Genomic DNA, 20,758 nt, shown 5'->3' with positions numbered 1-20,758 from the left:
CTGCAACATCATCATCATCACCATCATTATCATCATAATATATATGTAAAAGTGTTAATGTAATGGAAAACAATATATACATCTGCATATGTTCTTCGTAACGATCGAAAGGGCAATTAGAATGCTAATCAAATTGAGCATATTAATGGAGAAATTCAACACTTACTCTTAATGGCTTAGTTATCAAGACGATCGATGTAGTACCCTTCAAAGAGAGGACCTTTCCTTAATTTAATAGCTTCTCCACGCCACTATACTCCTCAAATCGATCGAACAATTCAAATTAGGCTTCAATAATCTTCCCTTTCACTCTCTCTCTCCCCTCTATATATACAAAAAGAGAGTGGTAATTACTTGCCTAGTAATCAACTATATATGATTAGATTCTCTTTTACATATTTTTGGCAAGTCATTCAACTGGGTAGTTGTTGAGATATGGAATCTTCCCAGACTTCCTATTTTGGCCCAGGGAAATCTCAAGAAGAAATATTTTATTAATATTATAATTGCTTCCTTTTTAACAGCTTAACTTTGACTTTCTTGAAATTACACAAAAGTTAAGACTAACTCTATGAAATTACACATAATGACAACTTACTCAAAATTCACAAGGCCAAACTCACTCAACGTGCCAGTTAATGATTTTAATGGCATCTTACAAGAATTTTGAGATAAAGAAAGAATATGTTGTTATACATATAAATTTTATATCATAGAATTAAGTATTGTACTTAAAACTGCTTATGTATCACTTAAAAATGTCTTGTCACTCAGAATGGATCTTTACTTCCTATCCAATATTAAAAGTGTGCTTGCATTGAAGTTCCTAGAAAAAACATTATGCTTGCTTATAAATTCCCAAACAAGAGTTATAAGCGCTTGCTTATAAATTCCCAAACAAGAGTTATAAGCAAACACATACGTTGATGGGTCAAGACTTGCTTTCCAATGATATATTTGTTTAAACACTTCAATGTTAAACCAGGTGTTGATAGGATTCAAGTTGTATGACATTTTAATAAGGTATATGCTGGGAAAATTGGGTTATTTTCTCTAAAAATCATACAAATATACCTAACAATAACTATTGAATATAGCAAAAAATAAAATATCAAAAATTAACCAAGTTTGATCAATTTAGCCTACGTCCTCAAACACCACCAAATAATATTTCACTAACCTCAAAGAGAGAAATACAAAGATGAAGAAAAGAAATACAATTTCTTGAGATGATTTATCAAAGAGGGAGGTGGGCTTCTTAAACAGCAAAAGAAAAGCCCTCACATCCCTTATCCAAGTGATGTGGGATTGGGAGGTGAAGTCACAAAGTCAACAAATCTCCCAAATCCCAATCAAATTCCTCAATTCACAAAATATTCTTCAAAGAAACGTTCATCAATAGTGTCTTCAAATGTGTTTTGAAGTGACAATTTCAAATATTAAAGATATTAATCAAATCCAAACAATGTTGGAACTTGATCGCTGTCACTACCTTAGTTATCATATCTACTTCTTATGTACCTCTGCCTCATCAACATGAACTTGTCAAATTGTTTGTACCACTGCATTGGAGATTGCTTCAACCCATACAACGATTTGTTTAGTTTACAAACCCAATTTTCCTTACCAGCAACTCTGAATCCTTCTAGCTGAGTCATATAGATTTTCTTTTCCAAATCACCATGTAGATTCGTGATTTTCACATATATCTGAACTAATTCCAAATCCAATTGCGCTATCAATGCCAACAAAATTATAATGGAGAAATGTTTCACAACTGGGGAAAAAACTTTGTTATAATCAATACCTTTCATCTAATCGTAGCCTTTAGCAATCAGCCTTGCTTTGGCACATCATTTTTGTTAAAAAATCCGTCATTCTTTGCATATACCTATTTGCATCAAATTTCCTTTTTTCCCTTTGATAAGTTGGCTAGTCTCCATGTCTCATTCTTCTGAAGGGACTGTATTTCTTCATTCATGACTTTTCTTCACTTTTCATTTTTTGAACTTTGGATAATTTCATTATAAGTGGCAAGAATGTCAACATTTACAATTGGAGATGTATAAGCCACCATATATCAACAAAACGAGCAGGTTTGCAAATCTCTCATCATGGCCTTCCTATTGCAATTGATTCCTATTGCTATGGAGGTTCTTGGGTCGGAACCTCTCATTCATCTGACGACTCATTTTTTATAGGAATGTTTTCATTTGATCCATCATTCTCTGCTGGGTCAATGATTCTTCTATCAAACCCCACTTGTTTTGGAGTACTTGTTGTGGAGCATCATCAATCTACTACACATTAGTTACCTTATTCAACATAGTAGATTTATCAAAGGTTGTCCCTATTAAAGATTATCTTCTTCGATTCTAGACACCAGAGCCAGTATCCCTTTACCCCAGAAGTAATCCCCATTAATTATGCTTTCTTTGCTCTTAGATCCAACTTGGATTCCTTAATATGGTAGTATGCAGTGGAACCAAACACATGTAATGAATTATAATTATTAATAGGTTCTCCAAACCACACCTCAAAATGTGTTTTTCCACAAATAGCAGTCGATGGCAATCGATTAATAAGGTGACTCACATCTGCCATAGCCTCAGCCTAAAATTGTTAACTTGGATTCTTTAACATGGTAGTATGCAGTGGGATCAAACACATGTAAGGAATTATAATCATTAGTAGGTTCTCCAGACCACACCTCAAAATGTGTTTTTTCACAAATAACAGTCGATGATAATTGATTAATGAGGTAACTCACATATGCCATAGCCGCAACCCAAAATTACCTGCCCAACCCAGCATTGGACAACATACACTAAACTTTCTCCAGCAATGTTTAGTTCATGCGTTCTACCACCCTATTCTATTGTGGTGTATCTCGATTGTGAAGTGTCAAACAATACCTTCATCTTGGCAGACTTTGTGAAATAGATCTTTTTATACTCACCACCATTATCTGTTCTAAGTCATTTGATCCTTTTGCCAGTTTGAGATTGTAATGCCCTGCTTTTCTGAGCGTTAAATAACTTAGGAATTTTGGGAATATATATATTTTTTAACTAAAAACATTTCCCGACAATCCTGTTCTACATTTTCAGCATACCAAAATAAAAATCAATAGGTTGAGATAGGTAATCATCATAAATGCGGAAGCAATAATCGAAACCTAATATGGTACATATCTGAATTCACTCAATCACATTATAAGAATCTGTACCATTATATCATTGAATACTTAAATACATGGAGACTTAACATCAAGAGATAACAACTAAGTATCTCAAATGATATAATCTAATGATACCTCAAAAATATATTAAACCATAACAATTATACATGATCATCAATATAATAATATATCCTAAATCCTCATGAGGAAGCAAATACCGGGACAACTCACCAAACCCATTGGCCACGTCATCACGTACCGTTTCGTCTCAATCATCTCCTTGTCATATCTGCAAGTCCTAACTGGAACGTTTGAATATTCTAGAGGCATAACCCGATTAGAAGATGAATCTTCTAGTGAGGGTTTAAAAACATAATACATGAATATATGATGCAATAACATAAATAATCATATGCCCTAGTGTAACTTCCTTGGCCTACTAGCTGATTAGTGGTTAATTTTGTAAAATTTTGTTATAATTATAACCCCTGTTTTGATTTTAAATTGGTTTAATTGAATAATTATTTACAATATATATAAAAATATATAATATATAATAAATAATATATAGTATATATAATATATAAATTGAATGCCATCCATGAAGCATATATACGTAACATATAACATATATATATATAATATATAATAACATTTGAATTGCAGGCATGCGTGAACCATTAAATCGGAGTCCCAAATCATTAAAGTTCAAGGAAGGCCCACATTTAATTACAAGTTGAAATGAAGAAATGGACCGGCACATGTTCAAGGTCCAACTTGAGCAACCCATGGAAGACATCATTTGGACAAGGTCCAAGCATTTTTTTAATCCTAATGAAGGCTCATGTATTTTTTTAATTCTAATGAAGACCAAAAACCCAATTGTAGAAATTTATTTTTTATTTTTAAATATTTATTTTATGAGTACTTTATTAGGTGTGTTTTTTTAACTAAAATCCATTTAACTTTAGGTGTGTATTATAGCTAAAATCTATTTAACTTTAAGTGTGTGAGTGCTCATTAGATATAATTATGTCTAGTTAAATAATTAAAATTGTGTGGTTTGTATTGCATCTTGTGGGTTATAAATAACTCACTTGATTGCATTTGTAAGGGGGATTATTATTTTTGAATCAAAACTTAGTTGTTTTCTTAGAATTCTCTCTTTGAGAATTGCTTTTGTTCTCTCTTATTTTCTCTATTATTTTCTCTTGTGATATTATTTTCTTTCTTTATTCTCTTGAATTATTATGTCATTTATTGTTATTTTATTATCTATCGTCTAAATGACCGGTTAATTTCTGTCTTTAAATTTTTATAATTTTAATTCCTGACATTTAAATTATCCACCGCCTAAATGAGCGGTTAATTTCTGCTATTTTAATTTATGTCATTTAAATTCTATTATTTAAATTATGCCATTTAAATTCCTGTCAATTAGCTTTCAAATGGAGATGGGTAGCTAAATCCAATCTTGGGTTAAAGCAAGGACAGTCTTTAACGACAATGATTCCCAAAGAAAGCTGTGCTTTAAATTAGTGACATTAATTTAAATTTCAGTATGAGTGTGTATTAATTATTGAAAAATCACTAGATTTGGATTGGAGCGTAAGCCTAACTTAGAGCTTTCATGCCATGTATGGGAGTTACTAGAACTAGAAACACTATCATACCCAAACTCGGATGATTAATTTAGCTGTTTTGTGTATTAATTGCAATTGAATTTATGGTAGTTGCTTAAATTAGAATTCTGCATATCATGTATTGGAATTGCTTAAACTAGAACTATCATCATCTCTAATTGCATTTAATAACAAACCCTCATATTTGAAATTAAATTAATGTTGCTAATCTTTTCTGCTAAAATTTGGGAATCAACAGGTTGGTGCTGAAATTATTTTAACTCAAGTGCTATCCAATTTCATATTCACACCTTTAGCGTTTATTTCAACTTTTGCCTTGCTTTTATTTCCTAGTATCTGTTATCTAAAAAAATCTTGTTTCCAATTCGTCCAAATGCGTGTGCGTGTGTGTGACATTTTTTTTCTTTTACCATAAATAAATCCTTCAGTGGATGACCTGGACTCATCCAGAAAATATAAATTTAAATTTGAACTACAACTGCACTTGTACACTGATGAGTATAAACCTCTCACCAAAATAAAAAGAAAAATATATAAAAGTTTTACTATGTTTTTTTTATTGTGTTTTAATTGCAGGGTGAGAGTGTAACCACTGGCCCGGTTGGAACCCTAGCTAGGTAGAATCCCGACCTATTTTCAGGATAATTTTAACGTTATTTCATCATTTGCCATTGAAAAATTACAGCTACACTATCGATGTGACATCCCAATCTCATGCACGAGTATCAATATGCCAATAATATCGTGCTATGCAAAAATCACGACTTTGCATGCAATATGACAAAAATGATCATAACTTCAATAAATATCATGCATAATGAAGAAATCATGTCATATATAGGTTCTCGGGACAAAACCACTCACCTTAGCACGAAGTTCAAAATATCTCAAAAAACGTGCATGACCTTAGTTTGCGTGCCAACCTCCAGTCATCTTCTCTTGCGCCAGCACACCAGAAAATCAAACTGACTATACCAGAAGATAGCCCACCTTGATTCGATCACCCTGGCCAAATTTGAGCTTGAAACAGCATCCCGAAGACCTCAATTCGAGAAAAAATTAGTCTGGCTCTAGTGAGATTCGATTTTTTTGGCGAAGCTCCGATCACCCCTCAAATGAACTCTAAAATTCTTCAAAATTTCCAGAAATGATTCTCACCTCATGGGCAACAAAAACCCTATGGTTTGGCACCTCAATTTGTTCAAAAACGAGATCGATTTGAGCATCAAATCTTGCAAAACCTTCGGCCATTATATCTTCTATTTATAGCCAAATTCAAACCCCAAAACGACAGATCTCGAGCAATTTGGCCTTTAATGTCTCCCTTTGCCATATATCCATCAAAAACCCACCGAAATAGCCATCAGAAGGTTGATTAAAGTGGCCAATTTTTTGGCCACTTTCGACTGAAATTTGGCCATTTCGGTCAATGTCAAGGCCGATTGTCGGCCTAGTTGTTGCCCCAAGGTCCCTCAACCCACTCCCTCAATTCTTCCTCCACCGAATTCGGTGATGGGAAAGGTGGCAAGAAGCTTGGTCTGCCATGGCAGCTTCCAAGTTTTGAAAATTGCACTTTTACCCCATTCATTTTTACTTTACTTTTTGGTCTTTCTATGAAGCCCCAGAACTTTCTATAACTTCCATTGAGTCCTTCAAGCTTTGAACTCTTCATTTCATCCTCTAAGATTATGAAAAAATGTCATTTCGACATTCCTCTGCCGATTTCAAAAAACTGCATTTAGGCCCAAATATTCGTTTCGGCCGTAAACCCTCTCGTTGCTTCCTGAAACCACTGAAGGGTTGTCCTACATACCGAATATGAACCCCTTCAAGGTTCCATTGACTTCCCGGAAGTCCCATATGATAATTCGATTTTACAACCCAAATCATAGTTGTATTTTAGTTGTACCAAAAATTGTTCCTGATTCAGTTTCTTTCGATACCATAAATCATGTCTCGAAATACTCATTACTTCCATATCATTTTTCTTTGGCATCTCGGCTCCAGGGCACTCCCTGTAGTTGATTCGATCAATTTTTCGGCCTATTTAGATACCAATCTTCCCCGAAATTTTATTTTTCTAATAAAACGCTTATTCTCCAACAATCTCAATTTCTTGGGTGTTATAGAGGTTCCACCATATTTTTCCAATTAAGGAAGCATCCCAATACTTCATCATTTTTCTTCAAAGTATACACCCATACTCTTTGGGAATAATCATCAACGGAGGTAACATAATAGTGCTTGCCTCCCATAGATGTTGTCTTGGAAGGCCCCCATACATCTCAGTAAACACAATCTAGAATACCCCTGGTATCATGGATTGCAGTGCCAAATTTCACTCGTCTGCTTTCCCTTGACATAGTGTTCACAAAAGTTAAATTTGCAGAGCTTATGTCTTCCAACATTCATTACTTGGTTAAAATTTGCAAGAATTTTCCACATGCATGTCTCAAACGCATATGCCATAGTTTGGTTACTTCTGTGTCTATGTCATCATTAAAAGTTACTGCTGTTGTTGTCCCAATAACTACATTACCCTAATAGTAATACAAGTTATTATTCTTTCGAATCCCTTTCATCAATACAAGTACGCCAGATATCATTTTCATATAACTATATTTTCTACAATTACTTTAAGTCCCTTGATTCCAAGGTTTCTATAGAAATGAGATTCTTTGTCAAACTCGGTACATATCTCACATCTATTAGTATTTTGGTTGGGATAATGCTACATGGCCAATCAGTTTAACAATTTAATTGACAACTCTAATGTAATTACAAATCTACCCTTGTTAATATTTTGAAAGTCCACCGATGTTTCTTCCTCATTCATTCATTCTCTTTATCCCCATAATTGGTGCGTTCTTCCTCATTCTCACTGACCCACTTCCTCATTTATTCACTCACACACTCTCTTTCTCCCCACCATTACCGCTTTCTTCCTCATTCTTACTGACTCAGAAGCTCCTGGAATCTGGAATCGGCTTTCACAAGTTGTGTGCGTATCTCTTTCTCTTTTTCTCATCTTTCTCTCATTGCAACATCTCCGGCCAGATCTGGGCTGGTAAGGCATCGTCTCTCAGACTAGATTCTGGTGGTGCTGGTTTAGATCTGATGTTTTCGGCGTACTCTCTCTTTCTCGTTTTTGCTAGCGACCGTCCACTCCTCTGTCGCGCAGTGCGTGAACTGCTGGAAGTGCGTGACTGACAGCCGAATATATTTACATATATATATATATTTACATCGTCTCTCTAGTCACAAACTAAGTATATATATTACATAAAAGATTTATATATATAAATATACACAAATATATTTTGTAAATATAACTATACACTAAAAATATATTATAAGAAATTATAATATATGCATTTCTACATACTCTGGTCTTCTAGGTATGCACTTGCATATATCTACTTCAGCATATGATTCTTGACAAGGCTAATTATCTATTGTGAGCCTTTCTTGGTTAGAAGAAAAATATGACAATATTGAACTTTGACCAATTATTTATGATTACAACGTTGTTAAAATATGAAAATATAACTTAGCTTTTATCTAACAATCTATTTTTTGTATGATGATCATTTTTGTACAGTGTCTTATTTTTATTTTGCTAAAAGACTATTTTCATAACTTGAACATGTTACCTAAAGATCACAAATAATTATATTTTTTCTCTTTATTATTCATACAAAATATAAAATTTTATATATTATATAATTATCTTGTGTATAAATAATTATATATACTTATGTTATTATTTATTTATATTGTCAGAATTAAAAGGTTAAAATTTGTATGTAAAATTATATAAAATTATAATATCACATTTTACAAAAATCAAAAATTATATGTAAAGATATATAAAATCTTACTATTATATTTTACATTATGCAAATAATATAAATAATTAATAACATAAAAATATTTTTAACCTAAAATATGTTATTTATTTGTATCTTTTGTTAGTTTATATTTTTATTTAATCTAAAATTATATTCAAATACATTTTCAATAAATATATTATATACTTATATGTGTTAGTGGCGAATGTAGAAAATTGTTCTCTCGTATCAAAAAGAATAAGATTGTTTTCTTTTATTACCTTATTTTAGCTTTATACAAAGCCAATTTTTCTAACTTTGATTTCAATAGATTTTGTTTTCTGGTAATATTTGAAGAATGGAAGTAGAATCAAATCATGAGAAATATTGTCAATTTGCATTCATTTTGTGGAAGAACTGAAAAAGAGTTGTTCTAGACTTGGTTGAAGGGAGAACATTGTTGTTTTCTCTGTAAAATGATGAAATTTTTGTTGAAGGGGGAACAAAAGACCCAGTTGAAGGGAGTATAGAAGACCTAGAGAGAGAGAGGAGGATGGAGATGGAGGCTTCGGCAGTGGCTGGAATGGTGGAGGCGGAGGCGTCGATGGCGGAGGCGGTGGGTTTAACGGATGCGGACGGCGGATGCATCGGCGAGAGAGAGGAGGGAGGAAGGATAAAAAAGAATATGAGGAAGAAGGGCATTCAAAAATTTGAGTATAAAATATCGCGATATTTTGATATCTAAATATCACGATATTTTGATATTCATCCAAGTTGTTGCGAGAAAATTGTCCATGTACATTGTCCTTTTGGTTGATCCATCATGATTCCTCAAATGGATTGTGTCAACTTCGATTGTTTCACAAGGCATGTAATATCTCGAAATTTGGAAATATCAATTTATTTGGGTATTTGGTGATTTAAGAAAAATATTTATTTATGTTATTTTGAGAAAATAATTATTTAATCCTACATTGGGAGTGATTTTTAATTTATTGGAATTGAATGATTTAGTGAATAGTTAATAACTATTAATTTAAATTGGGAACACTTGATAATTATTAAATTATTTTGTTTGAGATGATTACTGGGAATTTGTGAATTTAAAGGGGAGTTTATGGTATTTCGTGGGTGCAACGCTGGAAGTATCCTGCTTTAGTCATCAAAATAAGAGCTTAAAGTTAGTAGTTGCAACACGTAAAACAAGTGGGCATGTGATTCAGCTGGTTGATAATGTGCATGTGCACGTGGAGAGGCTGGGATCGATTCCTGTAGGCGCGTGCGGCTGATTTTGGAATAAGGCTGGAATTTTCCAGCAATGAGGCACCCAAAACGGTGCCGTTTTGGAGGGTAGAGGCGGTGCTGATGGCTGCCACGCGGCAGCCGCTGGACGCTCCTTCTTTTGCCTTTTAAAGGCAGTAGATTTCGTGTAATCGGCCAGCATTAACAGTAGCAGAAGAAGGCAGAAATTTAAGGAGAAGAAGCCACGCACAGCAAAGGAAAATTGGGAGGAAATTTGAAGAAAAATAGGTAAAATGAAATTAAATTAAATTTTAAGTAAATAGGTAAGTAAAGTGATTTATGTGAATAAATTGGTACGGTTGAAATTTTATTTTTGGGCCTAATTTTGCTAATTTTGGGAGTTATTCTATTTTACAACGTTTATTAATTTGGTGATGTTTAAGCGGGGAAACGTTGTAAACAGCTAAATAGAGGCAAGCTCCCTCTAACCTTGCGATTTCTTTCCATTTTATGAACCCCTCGCCTTCCCTTAATTCGTTTCGATTTTGTGTATTAATTATACGAAATAAGGATTTTATTAGCATGATTTAATTTAAATTAAATATGAGACTCGTTGGGGTTTTATTTACGGTGTGCCTATCTGGGATTTTAGATGGCTAAATTAATTGTATTATACAGTTAGATTTAATTAATACGAGTCATGGATTTATTAATCGCTATTAAATGTTTTACTTCGCAGCGGGAGTGCAAGAAATGTAAGAAACGGCCGTGTAAATGCAAGCTCCCAACCCTCTCTTCATGATCTTTAATTCCCGTAAAAGACCCCATGATTTCCTGTATTGTATCACCTCCCTTATTCTAATTCGGTGCTTAGCCTTATTGGTTGAATTATTGTTCATTTGTTTTAATTTAAATTAAATCCGAAACTTCTATAATTTTATTCGTTATGAGTCTACGGGGGTTTGTACCGCCCCCACTCCTGTTGGGAATGATGCTAAACCAGTTTGGGGACTAGGTTCCTAGACGTGCGGATTTATTTATGTTTCGGTTAGAGCTACCGAGCAGTAGGGCAGGGGTCGGTTGTTGGTGACATTAGGGTAGACTATTGTACGGCCTTGAAGTGGACTGTCGGGTGGACACTCCTAGTCACTGGCCGTTGATCGGTGCCGGGCACTGCTGACTAGCTCTACCAGTATGTGATTCACTGCACGTTTAGATTTATTATATTACTGTTCATGATTTGTTATGCACATGGGTACGAGTTGCATGTTGGGATATTCATTTATTAAGTATGCTTGGACACGGACATCCTAGCTTGGTCAGGTTGCATCCAGCACGGGCATATGCATCGCGTGTGGTTTACTATGTGGGCGGAGCATGACCTGATGCCTGAATGTATGGGCGCTGGTGTATCACGTTGATGCTCATCACGCCATTGCATTTTTATGTGCATTGCATGACTACTGGTAGTATTTAGTTCTCGGACGGGAGTACCGTTCTGAGGGAGCCTCTAGCTTGGCTGTCGGGAGTACCAACAGGGATACGGGTGTCGGGAGTACCGACATGGATGGGTGACGGGAGTACCGACCCGGGATGGCGCGCATAGATTTGCTGGAGGTATTTATTACCGTCCAAGGCAGCGACATGTTGGTTTGGGACTTGGGTGCCAGGTGTCTTATGTGGGCCCCAATGACCGGTATGTGCTTTTATTATGTTATGCTATTGTGATGTAGCGTCTCATGGCTTGTGTGTACCTGGGGGTTTGTTCTGGGAGAAGTTTATTGGTTTTGTGCAGCCTTCAGCCTTTCTCTCCTCATGCTTGCTGAGTCTCTCGACTCACTTTATTTTTCCATCATTCCAGGTAGTGGCAGCGTGGGCCATAGCAAGGGAGACAACTTTTGATGGCAGAGTCAGTATGGTGTACAGGCAGTCCCGTCAATCCATATCAACTCTGATGGTTGAGTAGGACTTACTCTATTATTCTTATTGTGCCAGGTCTTTCCTCGAGTTTCGTGTATGTTGGCACAAGAGTCTGTATTTATTTATCTATCCTGTGACCGTTGTGATAGCGGGGTACCCGTAGTGCATGCATATGTTTAGCTTCGTTTCCGCTGTTCTTATTTTTGTGTACGCATGCTAGGGTGGTTTTTGTCTTGTGGTTCATTCTTTCTCCTCTCGTAGGTGCTCCCGTTCGAGTAGTCCTGGTGGTTGGGGATATCCGGGCGGGGGTGCTTACAAGGTATGTCATTTGTTGTGTAAACAACTCCTCCATCAAGATCTTGAAAGTCAAAGAACTAGTCCCGATTGAGACACATATGGTGGCTGCAATCCGAATCCAAAAGCCAAGCACCAGAATAACTTGTCAAAGACATAAAAACCAGTGAAAGGTATGAGCATTCATCATCAAACTCAACTACATTTGAGACAACTTTCCCTTGGTTATGAGGTCTGCCTTTGGTTTTTAATTTTGGGCAATCCTTTTTCCAATGGCATTTCTCCTTACAAAAGGCACACTCATTTTTGTTTGGTCAAGATCTTGAACTAAATCTCCTTCTCCATTCTTCTAGATTTGTGAACGGCCTCTTACAATCAATTAATGTTTTTGTTGAGCCATGCGTTGATTTTTTCTTATCTTTTTTTCTCAACTCATAGTTATACAAAGTAGCACAAACTTCATTAAGAAACACTTGAATCTTCCCGTGAAGCAGAGTAGTAACAAGAAATTCAAACTTCTCAGAAAGAAATCCCAACAACATCAAAGCCATATCCTTATCTTTGAATGTTTCATCCAAATTTATCAAATTAGCTCCCAACTGATTAAAGGTAGTTATATGATCATTTATCGTGATACGAGGAATATAAGTAAAACAAAATAATTTTTTTTTTCATATAGAGCTTATTTTAACCTCTTTTCTTTAAATTTTTTTCTTACAATGGCTTCTATAGTGTACTAGCAAAAATTTCCTTTGAAAATGCATACTTTTACTATCTGGACATGCATGATCGAATTGTACCACACGCCAATCGATTGATGGTATTCCATTCTTTTTCTTCAATATCAACTGGTTTATTTTCCTTAATAGCGATATCTAGATGTTGCTGAAATAGAGCGTCTAGAATCTCGCATTGCCACATGCTGAAATGGCCCGAACCATCAAACACCTCCACTGCAATTCTTCTATTCGCCAAATTCCTTGCTAAAGTGTATGAGGAAGAAGCTCTTGATATTGATGATTCTAAACTCATTTCGTCTGCCATTTTCTATATTCAATAGTTATCAAAACAGAATATTAACAATCCAAGAAAATCTTTTATGATGTGGAAGATCAGACATAGCTACAACCACAGAGCACACTAAGAAAAGCTTGGCAAAAATGATCTTTTCTGATGTGAAAGATTAGACTATACTGCAACCATAGAGCATATTAAGAAAAGTCAGGATATTTTTCCCAAAAATCATACAAATATACCCGACAATAACTATTGAATATAACAAGAAATAGAACATTAGAAATTAACGAGATTCGACCAATTTGGCTTACGTTCTCGAACACCACTAAACAATATTTTATTAACTTTAAAGAGAGAAATACAATTTCCTGGGATTATTTATCAAAGAGGGAGGCGGACTTGTTAAATAGCAAAAGAAAAGCCTCTTATCCCTTATCCAAGTGATATGGGATTAAGAGGTGAAGTCACTGTTAGTATTGTGTGCCTTGATGCTAGATTTTGATGACATCTAGCAAGTTTGTTTTAATGCATTAATTGTATTTTTGTATAAATTTATAAAAGACAAGATTTTCTTTATTCATATTTTCTCCAATCAATTATATGAATGAGTTCCTAGATCTTCCATGTGAAAATCTTATTCTCAAGATGTTGAGAACGTGTGACAGGATTTTTGGGCAACATAACTTCTTAAACTATTTCTAATCTTTAGATTTTTTGGATGGGGACTTCAATTGATCAAGTATGGACTAATACAGGGGTTATTACCTCATTCGGTATGGGGATATTGATGGGAGGGTGGTGTGTCACGCGCAATATGACATGTGATGTTGCGAGTAGACTCGTGGGTGGTCATTGGGAAATGATAAGCTGAATGTGACACTGATAACTTACCATATGGCATGGTGGATAATGGTCACGTCATCAGATTGTGATGGTGTGTTGATCCTTGGTCGGGCTGTCGAACACCGATAGATTAGATGAATAATGATTCGGATTTGCAATAAGGGTGCAACCCAAAGTCGTCTCCCAACGAATCTCAAACGGATCTGTCAAAACAAGACTAAACGGGGGGTTTTTTTTTTTTATGAAAAACAGAAAACAAAATAAACAAGAACACAGTAAACCGAGATGCAACCAGTTGCAACCTTTCCTCCCTACCTGTGTATCATCATCCACCATATAAAGAACCTATTTATCTTTAATCCCCAGATCTAAAAAAAATGCTTGACAATCGTCGAAGACTAAATCGAAACAAATATAAAAATCACAGAAGATCTTCTTAATCAATATACAAGTTTCAATTTTTTTAGCACACAGATCTGAAACCGACATGAACAATCGCCCACTAAGTTTATGTTGTTTCTTGCAAACCAATACCCCAAATCTGCCCAAGCATCATGCATGCATTCATACGATCGCATAAAATACATACACACTTGAGAAGAAGCAAAGAAACAAAACCATAAGATTAAAGATGAAAACAGATATACAAAAACGTCCAAAGATTCAAACCGGATAAGGAGTATGGCATGCAACCGGTTACAAAATCCTTAGCCTTCCATCTTGACAAGAACAATGGAGAAAAGGAAAATTGGCTACTGTTGACGTGAGAAAAGAATAATACTCCCTTAATGGCCTCTTAATGTGCTTAAATAGAGCTTAGGGAGGAGACCCTAGGTTACCGAAACTTCACAGCTGATTTCTAATAGGATAACGTGCGTTATGGGCTTCGGCCCCTTCATAAAAATTGTATATCAGGAAGAGTAGATGAATTTGGGATTTTTAATCACCTGATTTGGATATCAGACGCCCAAGTTATGGCCTTTTAAAGATTCAGCGTCTGTGCAGCTTTCCTAATTTGACCCAACTTTTTGGCCCCAACTTTAAAGCGATGTTTGGAGGCCCAAAAGAACTTGGATTTGGACAAAACATACCATTCTAGAAAGGCCAAGAAGTCCTCTACAATATCTTTGAAGACATCATTCACGTTCTGGGATTATAACTTGGCCAAAAATTTGAAAGAAGCACAGAAGGTCAAATTTGTCAACACACTTTTGCTTCTTTGTCTCCAATCTCCTTGTTTCCCTTCTTGCCATCAAAATTCCTCTTGACCCAGGAACCCCAAATCTGTCCAAAATAAAATAAAATAGTGTGAAGCTCAATTCTTGTAAAATAAAATAAAACAAAATCAAGATGAATAAAATGACACAACTAACGTGTAAAAAGACTAAATATGAGGGCTAAATAATATGAAAATATGCGCTCTATCAATCCTTAGACTTAAATCGACACGGTTGTTTTGTATATTGGTGTGCATGATTTACGAATGAGCCAAACTATCCAATTGAGAAATGAGAATGTTCATCTATGTGATTTCGTATTGCTGGTATATGGAGACAAGTGTTGGGAATAGGATCTGTTGCTCTCGTCAGTGATTGATAGGATGGACGTTCTATGTGATCTACTATTAATGTGACAGGACAGTCCTTACCCAACGCAGATTGAAAGTCAAGAAAGATGTTTTTTGAGGTGTCATCTAGTCACATTAATAAGATCTGACACATAATTACTGAGTTTGTGAGTTTGTTACTCAATGGCTCTTGCTTAGTCGGGACATTAGGTGATGGAAGAATTATAACACACAGTAATCATCAATTGTAATAGGTTCACTTGAAGTAAGACTTCACTGCCACCTATATTGTCCTGAACTGTTGCTAGGCGTTATTCAAAAACTCTTAGAATGTCATCAGGATTTGGAGAAATTCTAGTGATGTGTCAAGGAGTTGACCGATATCGAAAAGGGTTTCGATGTTATCTGATTGTTAGCTGGTAGTGAATCTAGAAATTCATATACCATGCATATAGTGTTGCGTTTGGTATCGGTATCGTGTGCCCAATTTGTTTTTGTAATTGATTAGTCAAAAGTTGATCATTGACCCTCTACCAATAGTTCATAGTGTGAAATCAATTATTGATTACAGAGGCGGCAAGCGAATGTGCACAATGCATAGTAAAAATGTATAGTGAAAGTATATAGTGAAATTGTATTATTGGGATGGTGGGACGGCGGAATCCAAACTCAATTAAATTTGAAGAAAAGAAAATAAAAAAAGGAGAAACGAAGGGAGAGAGATTGGATAAAAAGGGTAGAGGCAGGGCCTTTGCCTCTCTCTTCTTCTTCTAAGGTTGCTTTCTTTTTCTTCTTCATCTTCTTTCTGTTTTCTCTAAAAAATCATAAAAATTATACGTATAATTGTTACGTGTATAATTTTAAGACACGGGTACTGATGATACGTAGATTCTCTGTGTCTAACACATGAAGAGATAACCAGAACGATACCCTACTATATACTACATGTGGACCGACTAGAAACTACCACATCTTGAGGTTGATTCTGTTTTAATACAGAAATCGATTCTTTATTTCATCACTTTATTAGGCAGCAAATATACATTTATTTATGTATTTAATTGTTAAATATGTGTGTTGTTCAAATATTCAAACTTTATATAACGTATATGTTATATTTTGTTGTATATTTGATATATGGTAAAAATTTTATTTGTACTTATGATTCTCTTCCATCACAAAGTCAATAATATATTTAATGTGTTTTAGTTTTAAAATTCAAACAATTCGAATCCTTATTATTATTATGTGAATAAAGTGTCAAAAAAATTTCAGTTCTGAGGTGTCATTAAATAGCTATTAATTAAAAAGCTGGGGAGATGGTGTGGGAAATTGGACTTAAAATTAGCTATTAATTAACTAAGGTTTTCATTCATATCCACACAATATCTAATTCGTGCCCACTCACTTGCCACTGGAAGTAGAAACCCCCTGCCGCATGCGTCACATCCAAATCACTACTAAGTTCATTTACTTAACAAAAACCACAAAAAAAGAAAAAAAGAAAAAGCAATGTCATGTACGTATATGTCGTTAATAATATTCGATGTGAAATTTATTATTTTATCAAATTATAAGAGAAGTTAACATCAACCACAATGAACTATATATGACCCGCCAATCCATGCTTTGGCAATTATGTGTGTGTGTGAAAATGGATGGCATGCAATTAATTAATTATATATATATATATATGCTATACAATAATAGTTGACAAGGTATTGGTTTTGGTTGGCATTGGTGGTGGTGATGCTGCTGCTTCTAATTCCTTCGTGCCATTTTCATCGTCAGTTGCGCATAATTCTTCTGGCTGGGTGATGGTGGTGATGGCAACCAGCTGCAGCTGCAGCTGCTTCTTTACTTCATCATCATGCTCTCTACTCTTCCCCCACAGAACACTGTAAAGTCCTCCAACCAACAACATCCCTCCTAATACACTGCATCCATCCATTATTAATTATTTAATGTATTCTTAATGGATGAAGAAATGGTAATTAAATAAATAAATATATTGTTAATGGATATATGAACGAATGAATTATTACCTTCCCAAGCTGATGATCTCGCCTAAGAGGAGACTGGAGCTCAACATTGTGAAGAGCAGAGCCAATGGGGTTGACATGGCTATGAACACTGGCCCCTTCTTCTCGATCACCCATGCTTGTAGATAATATGTGATCCCAGTCACCACAATGCCCTGCGCAGGAGATTTATATATATATATATATATAATTAATTAATTATTAAGACAATATGAATGAATTAGTTAGTTCTCTTCTCTTGCTTACACAATAAACCACTGATAAGAGTCTGACATTCCATTGCAGCTTCCATTGATTGGGGTCTCTCTCCACAGCAACAGCAACCAAAAATGACTGAATTGTGCTCAGCAGGCACTGCAGAGTTGTGGACACTAGCTTTGCCGGGTAGCTTTTCATTACTCTTGCCTGCAGTTAATTTCCAATATAATACATGTATACATGCGTAGGGTGGTTGGCTGGCTGGCTGGCTCCATATATATACATATTGTTTTGAAAAATTGATTGCAATAATATATATATATATATATATATATATAAAATACCTGGAATACAAGCCATAGACCCCAAAAGGTGTTGCCAGTGAGCATGAGGAAACAGCCTTTAATCCAAGTAAAGGTAGAAGAAGAAGTCTGATCAGTAGTAGCAGCAGCAGCAGAGTGAAGGAAGAGGTGGTGAGGCGGTAAGAGGAGTTTGATGGGAGGTCCCTTGTAGAAGGCGATGACAGTGGCACCACTTATGCAAATTGCAATCCCTATCACTTTCGCTATTCCAGCTGCTGTCCTCACTTTCACTCTCTCCATCCTGCATCTCATTATCATCATCATCCCCAATCCAAATTCATCTCTTAATCAACTCAACTCACTCTTCAGGCTATATATTCAAGTAAATTTTCAAAAGCTCAATATTATATATGCTTGACGATGAAATTCTACAATAGCAATAGGGTGTATTATATATGCACCCTGCACCTTATATATATTAAATTATGAAATTAAGTGTGTGTGTTGTCAAATTATACATGAATGCACATTCATACTGGACAGAAGCAATTAATTAGGAAGTCTGACCCTATCCAAAAAAAATATTAATGGGAAAATGTGAATAAGACACGACCAAGCAAGATAAAATATTTTCTCTGGGTCTAACCTTCTATATGTCTTGTCTTTTCGCAATTCAAGGATTGCCTACATATTAAAATCTTAAAAAATAATAACTTATAATTGAAAAAAATTGCCAATTTCTAAGGTCTAATTAATCTTCTATATGTCTTATCTTTGTTATAATAAAAGTGTGGGATAATATGGACAGGGTAGAGCTTTATGGAAGATGATGAATATTTGTTTCATATAACTCAGTTAAGAAATTAAAAAGAAAAATATTAAACCAAAGAATTAATAATATGATGACAGATATTCACGAAATACAACACAGTGCTGATTGATATCCTGGCGATCCAGAGGAGGATTATCCAGTTTTTGGTAATTAAGATAGTGAATGGGTTTTAATTTTACTTTTTCTTTTATTTTTTATTTTTTCTTTTCTTGCTAATCTTAAAATTAATATTCAAACCACGGCAATTAGCACGAAAGCACGCGAAGGGTCAGAGCCATTCAATCAAAGGCCAATAGAGAAGAAAAAAGATAAGACTATAGCTAAAATTAGAAATAGCTTCATCAAAACTCAAAAGCACAAAAGCGGGGATTGTGACATTTTAACTAAAGAGGATTTTGGACAAATTAGTACTGTTAGCATAGAAAGTTGAGGCTCCTATATGAAATGGGTAATCAATGCTATATATATATATATATATATGCAAGTGCTAGCAAGTGTAAAAGAGATTTTTGTCACGTGTTAAACCTAAAACGTGGTGGTGTACGCGTACTGTCATGTTATGAGATTTTCTTTGGAATCCATATCTAACTAAATTAGGCTACTGCTTCAAATATATCTAAGAAAAGGAACAAAAATATGGTTATTATTAATTTGATCCGTGTGTACCTGAGCAAGAGTGCCAGAAAGAAAGTAATGACTGGAAGGCAGTTGGTAGTTGCAGCAGCCAGACTTGCAGATGTATAAATGAGAGCAACGCCATACAAGTTCAAGCTCAAGGTAATCCTGATCAAATTAATTGATTATTAATTATTAACCAACTCATCAGAGTAAATCTTTAGTTTCCAAAATCTAATGATAAAGATTAAGACAAAGTAATTAAGTGATTCATGAACATGAAAATCAAAGCATATAGTACGTACCCAAAAAGGGAAAGCATGAATATCTTCAAGAAGGTTGCAAATGAAAGCGGTGGTGCACTTTTCCTGATTATTAATTAATTGCAGAAGAAGAAGAAGAAGAAGAAGAAGGAGAAGAAGAACAAATTAACAACTTCATATATATATATATATATTAGAGAGAGAGAGAGAGAGACGATGATGGATGGAAATGGGAGGTGCGTACGTACGTACCATTCGAAGAAGAAGGCGAGAGGAAGAAGGAAAACAGTGGCAGCAGCCTGCCTGTAGAAAACAAAGATATAAGTGTTCATGCCTACATCAAATGCAGCCTTGGAGAGCAAGAACATGCCCGCATATATCAGTTGTATCAGAATAGCCGCCAAATAGGCCTTCTTTGATGAATCCCCCTCCATCTTCTTCTTGTAATTCATCTACGCTCGCTCGCTCGCTCGCTCTTGCTTAGTTCAAACTGTGACCAAATTAAGCTTCACCCACCCAGGCCTATATATATATATACCAGTAGCAGCTCTTCAGTTGGCTGGCTAGCTAGCTAGCTCCGAGCTAGCGCTGTATAATCAATCAGATACAGCTGCTGATACTAGTACTACAAAGAGCTTCTATATATATACACACTCGCGCACACACATAAATAGCTAGCTAGGCTACATCTCTCAACAGTGATGGATATATCATTGGATGCAGATTGGAGAGGCAATTGCGTGCTTTTTTTTTTTCTTTTTTTGATTGTATGGATGTGATATATTTAAGCTGCTTTTACAATATGGCGATGGAGATATGGACCACATAAAAGCAGTTTCACTTCACTGGCACAAATTCATTTACACTTCATTTCCTTTTTGGAGACAGCATTTTACGCCTGAGAACTTCATATATATATATATATATATATATTTTTTTTTTCGAAAGAGTTTTGCTAAATGCACTCTT

General features: G+C 35.1%; 1 protein-coding gene across 1 annotated transcript; it reads right to left on the bottom strand.

The window, feature by feature from the left end:
• Positions 1 to 17,069: 17,069 nt before the first annotated feature.
• Positions 17,070 to 20,462, bottom strand: LOC127800103 (WAT1-related protein At5g64700). Its single transcript, XM_052334535.1, has 7 exons — positions 20,042 to 20,462; positions 19,832 to 19,894; positions 19,578 to 19,694; positions 18,122 to 18,380; positions 17,826 to 17,984; positions 17,583 to 17,734; positions 17,070 to 17,474 (listed from the first exon to the last, which is right to left on the bottom strand). The coding sequence occupies exons 1-7, from the start codon at positions 20,239 to 20,241 to the stop codon at positions 17,234 to 17,236; spliced, it is 1,191 nt and encodes a 396-aa protein (XP_052190495.1). The 5' UTR covers positions 20,242 to 20,462; the 3' UTR covers positions 17,070 to 17,233.
• Between the last annotated feature and the right edge of the window lie 296 nt (positions 20,463 to 20,758).

The sequence above is a fragment of the Diospyros lotus genome, chromosome 4, assembly GCF_014633365.1.
Source record: "Diospyros lotus cultivar Yz01 chromosome 4, ASM1463336v1, whole genome shotgun sequence".
Taxonomy (NCBI): Eukaryota; Viridiplantae; Streptophyta; class Magnoliopsida; order Ericales; family Ebenaceae; genus Diospyros; species Diospyros lotus.
The sequence above is the reverse complement of the archived record's forward strand: the minus strand, read 5'-3'. Positions and strand labels throughout refer to the sequence as shown.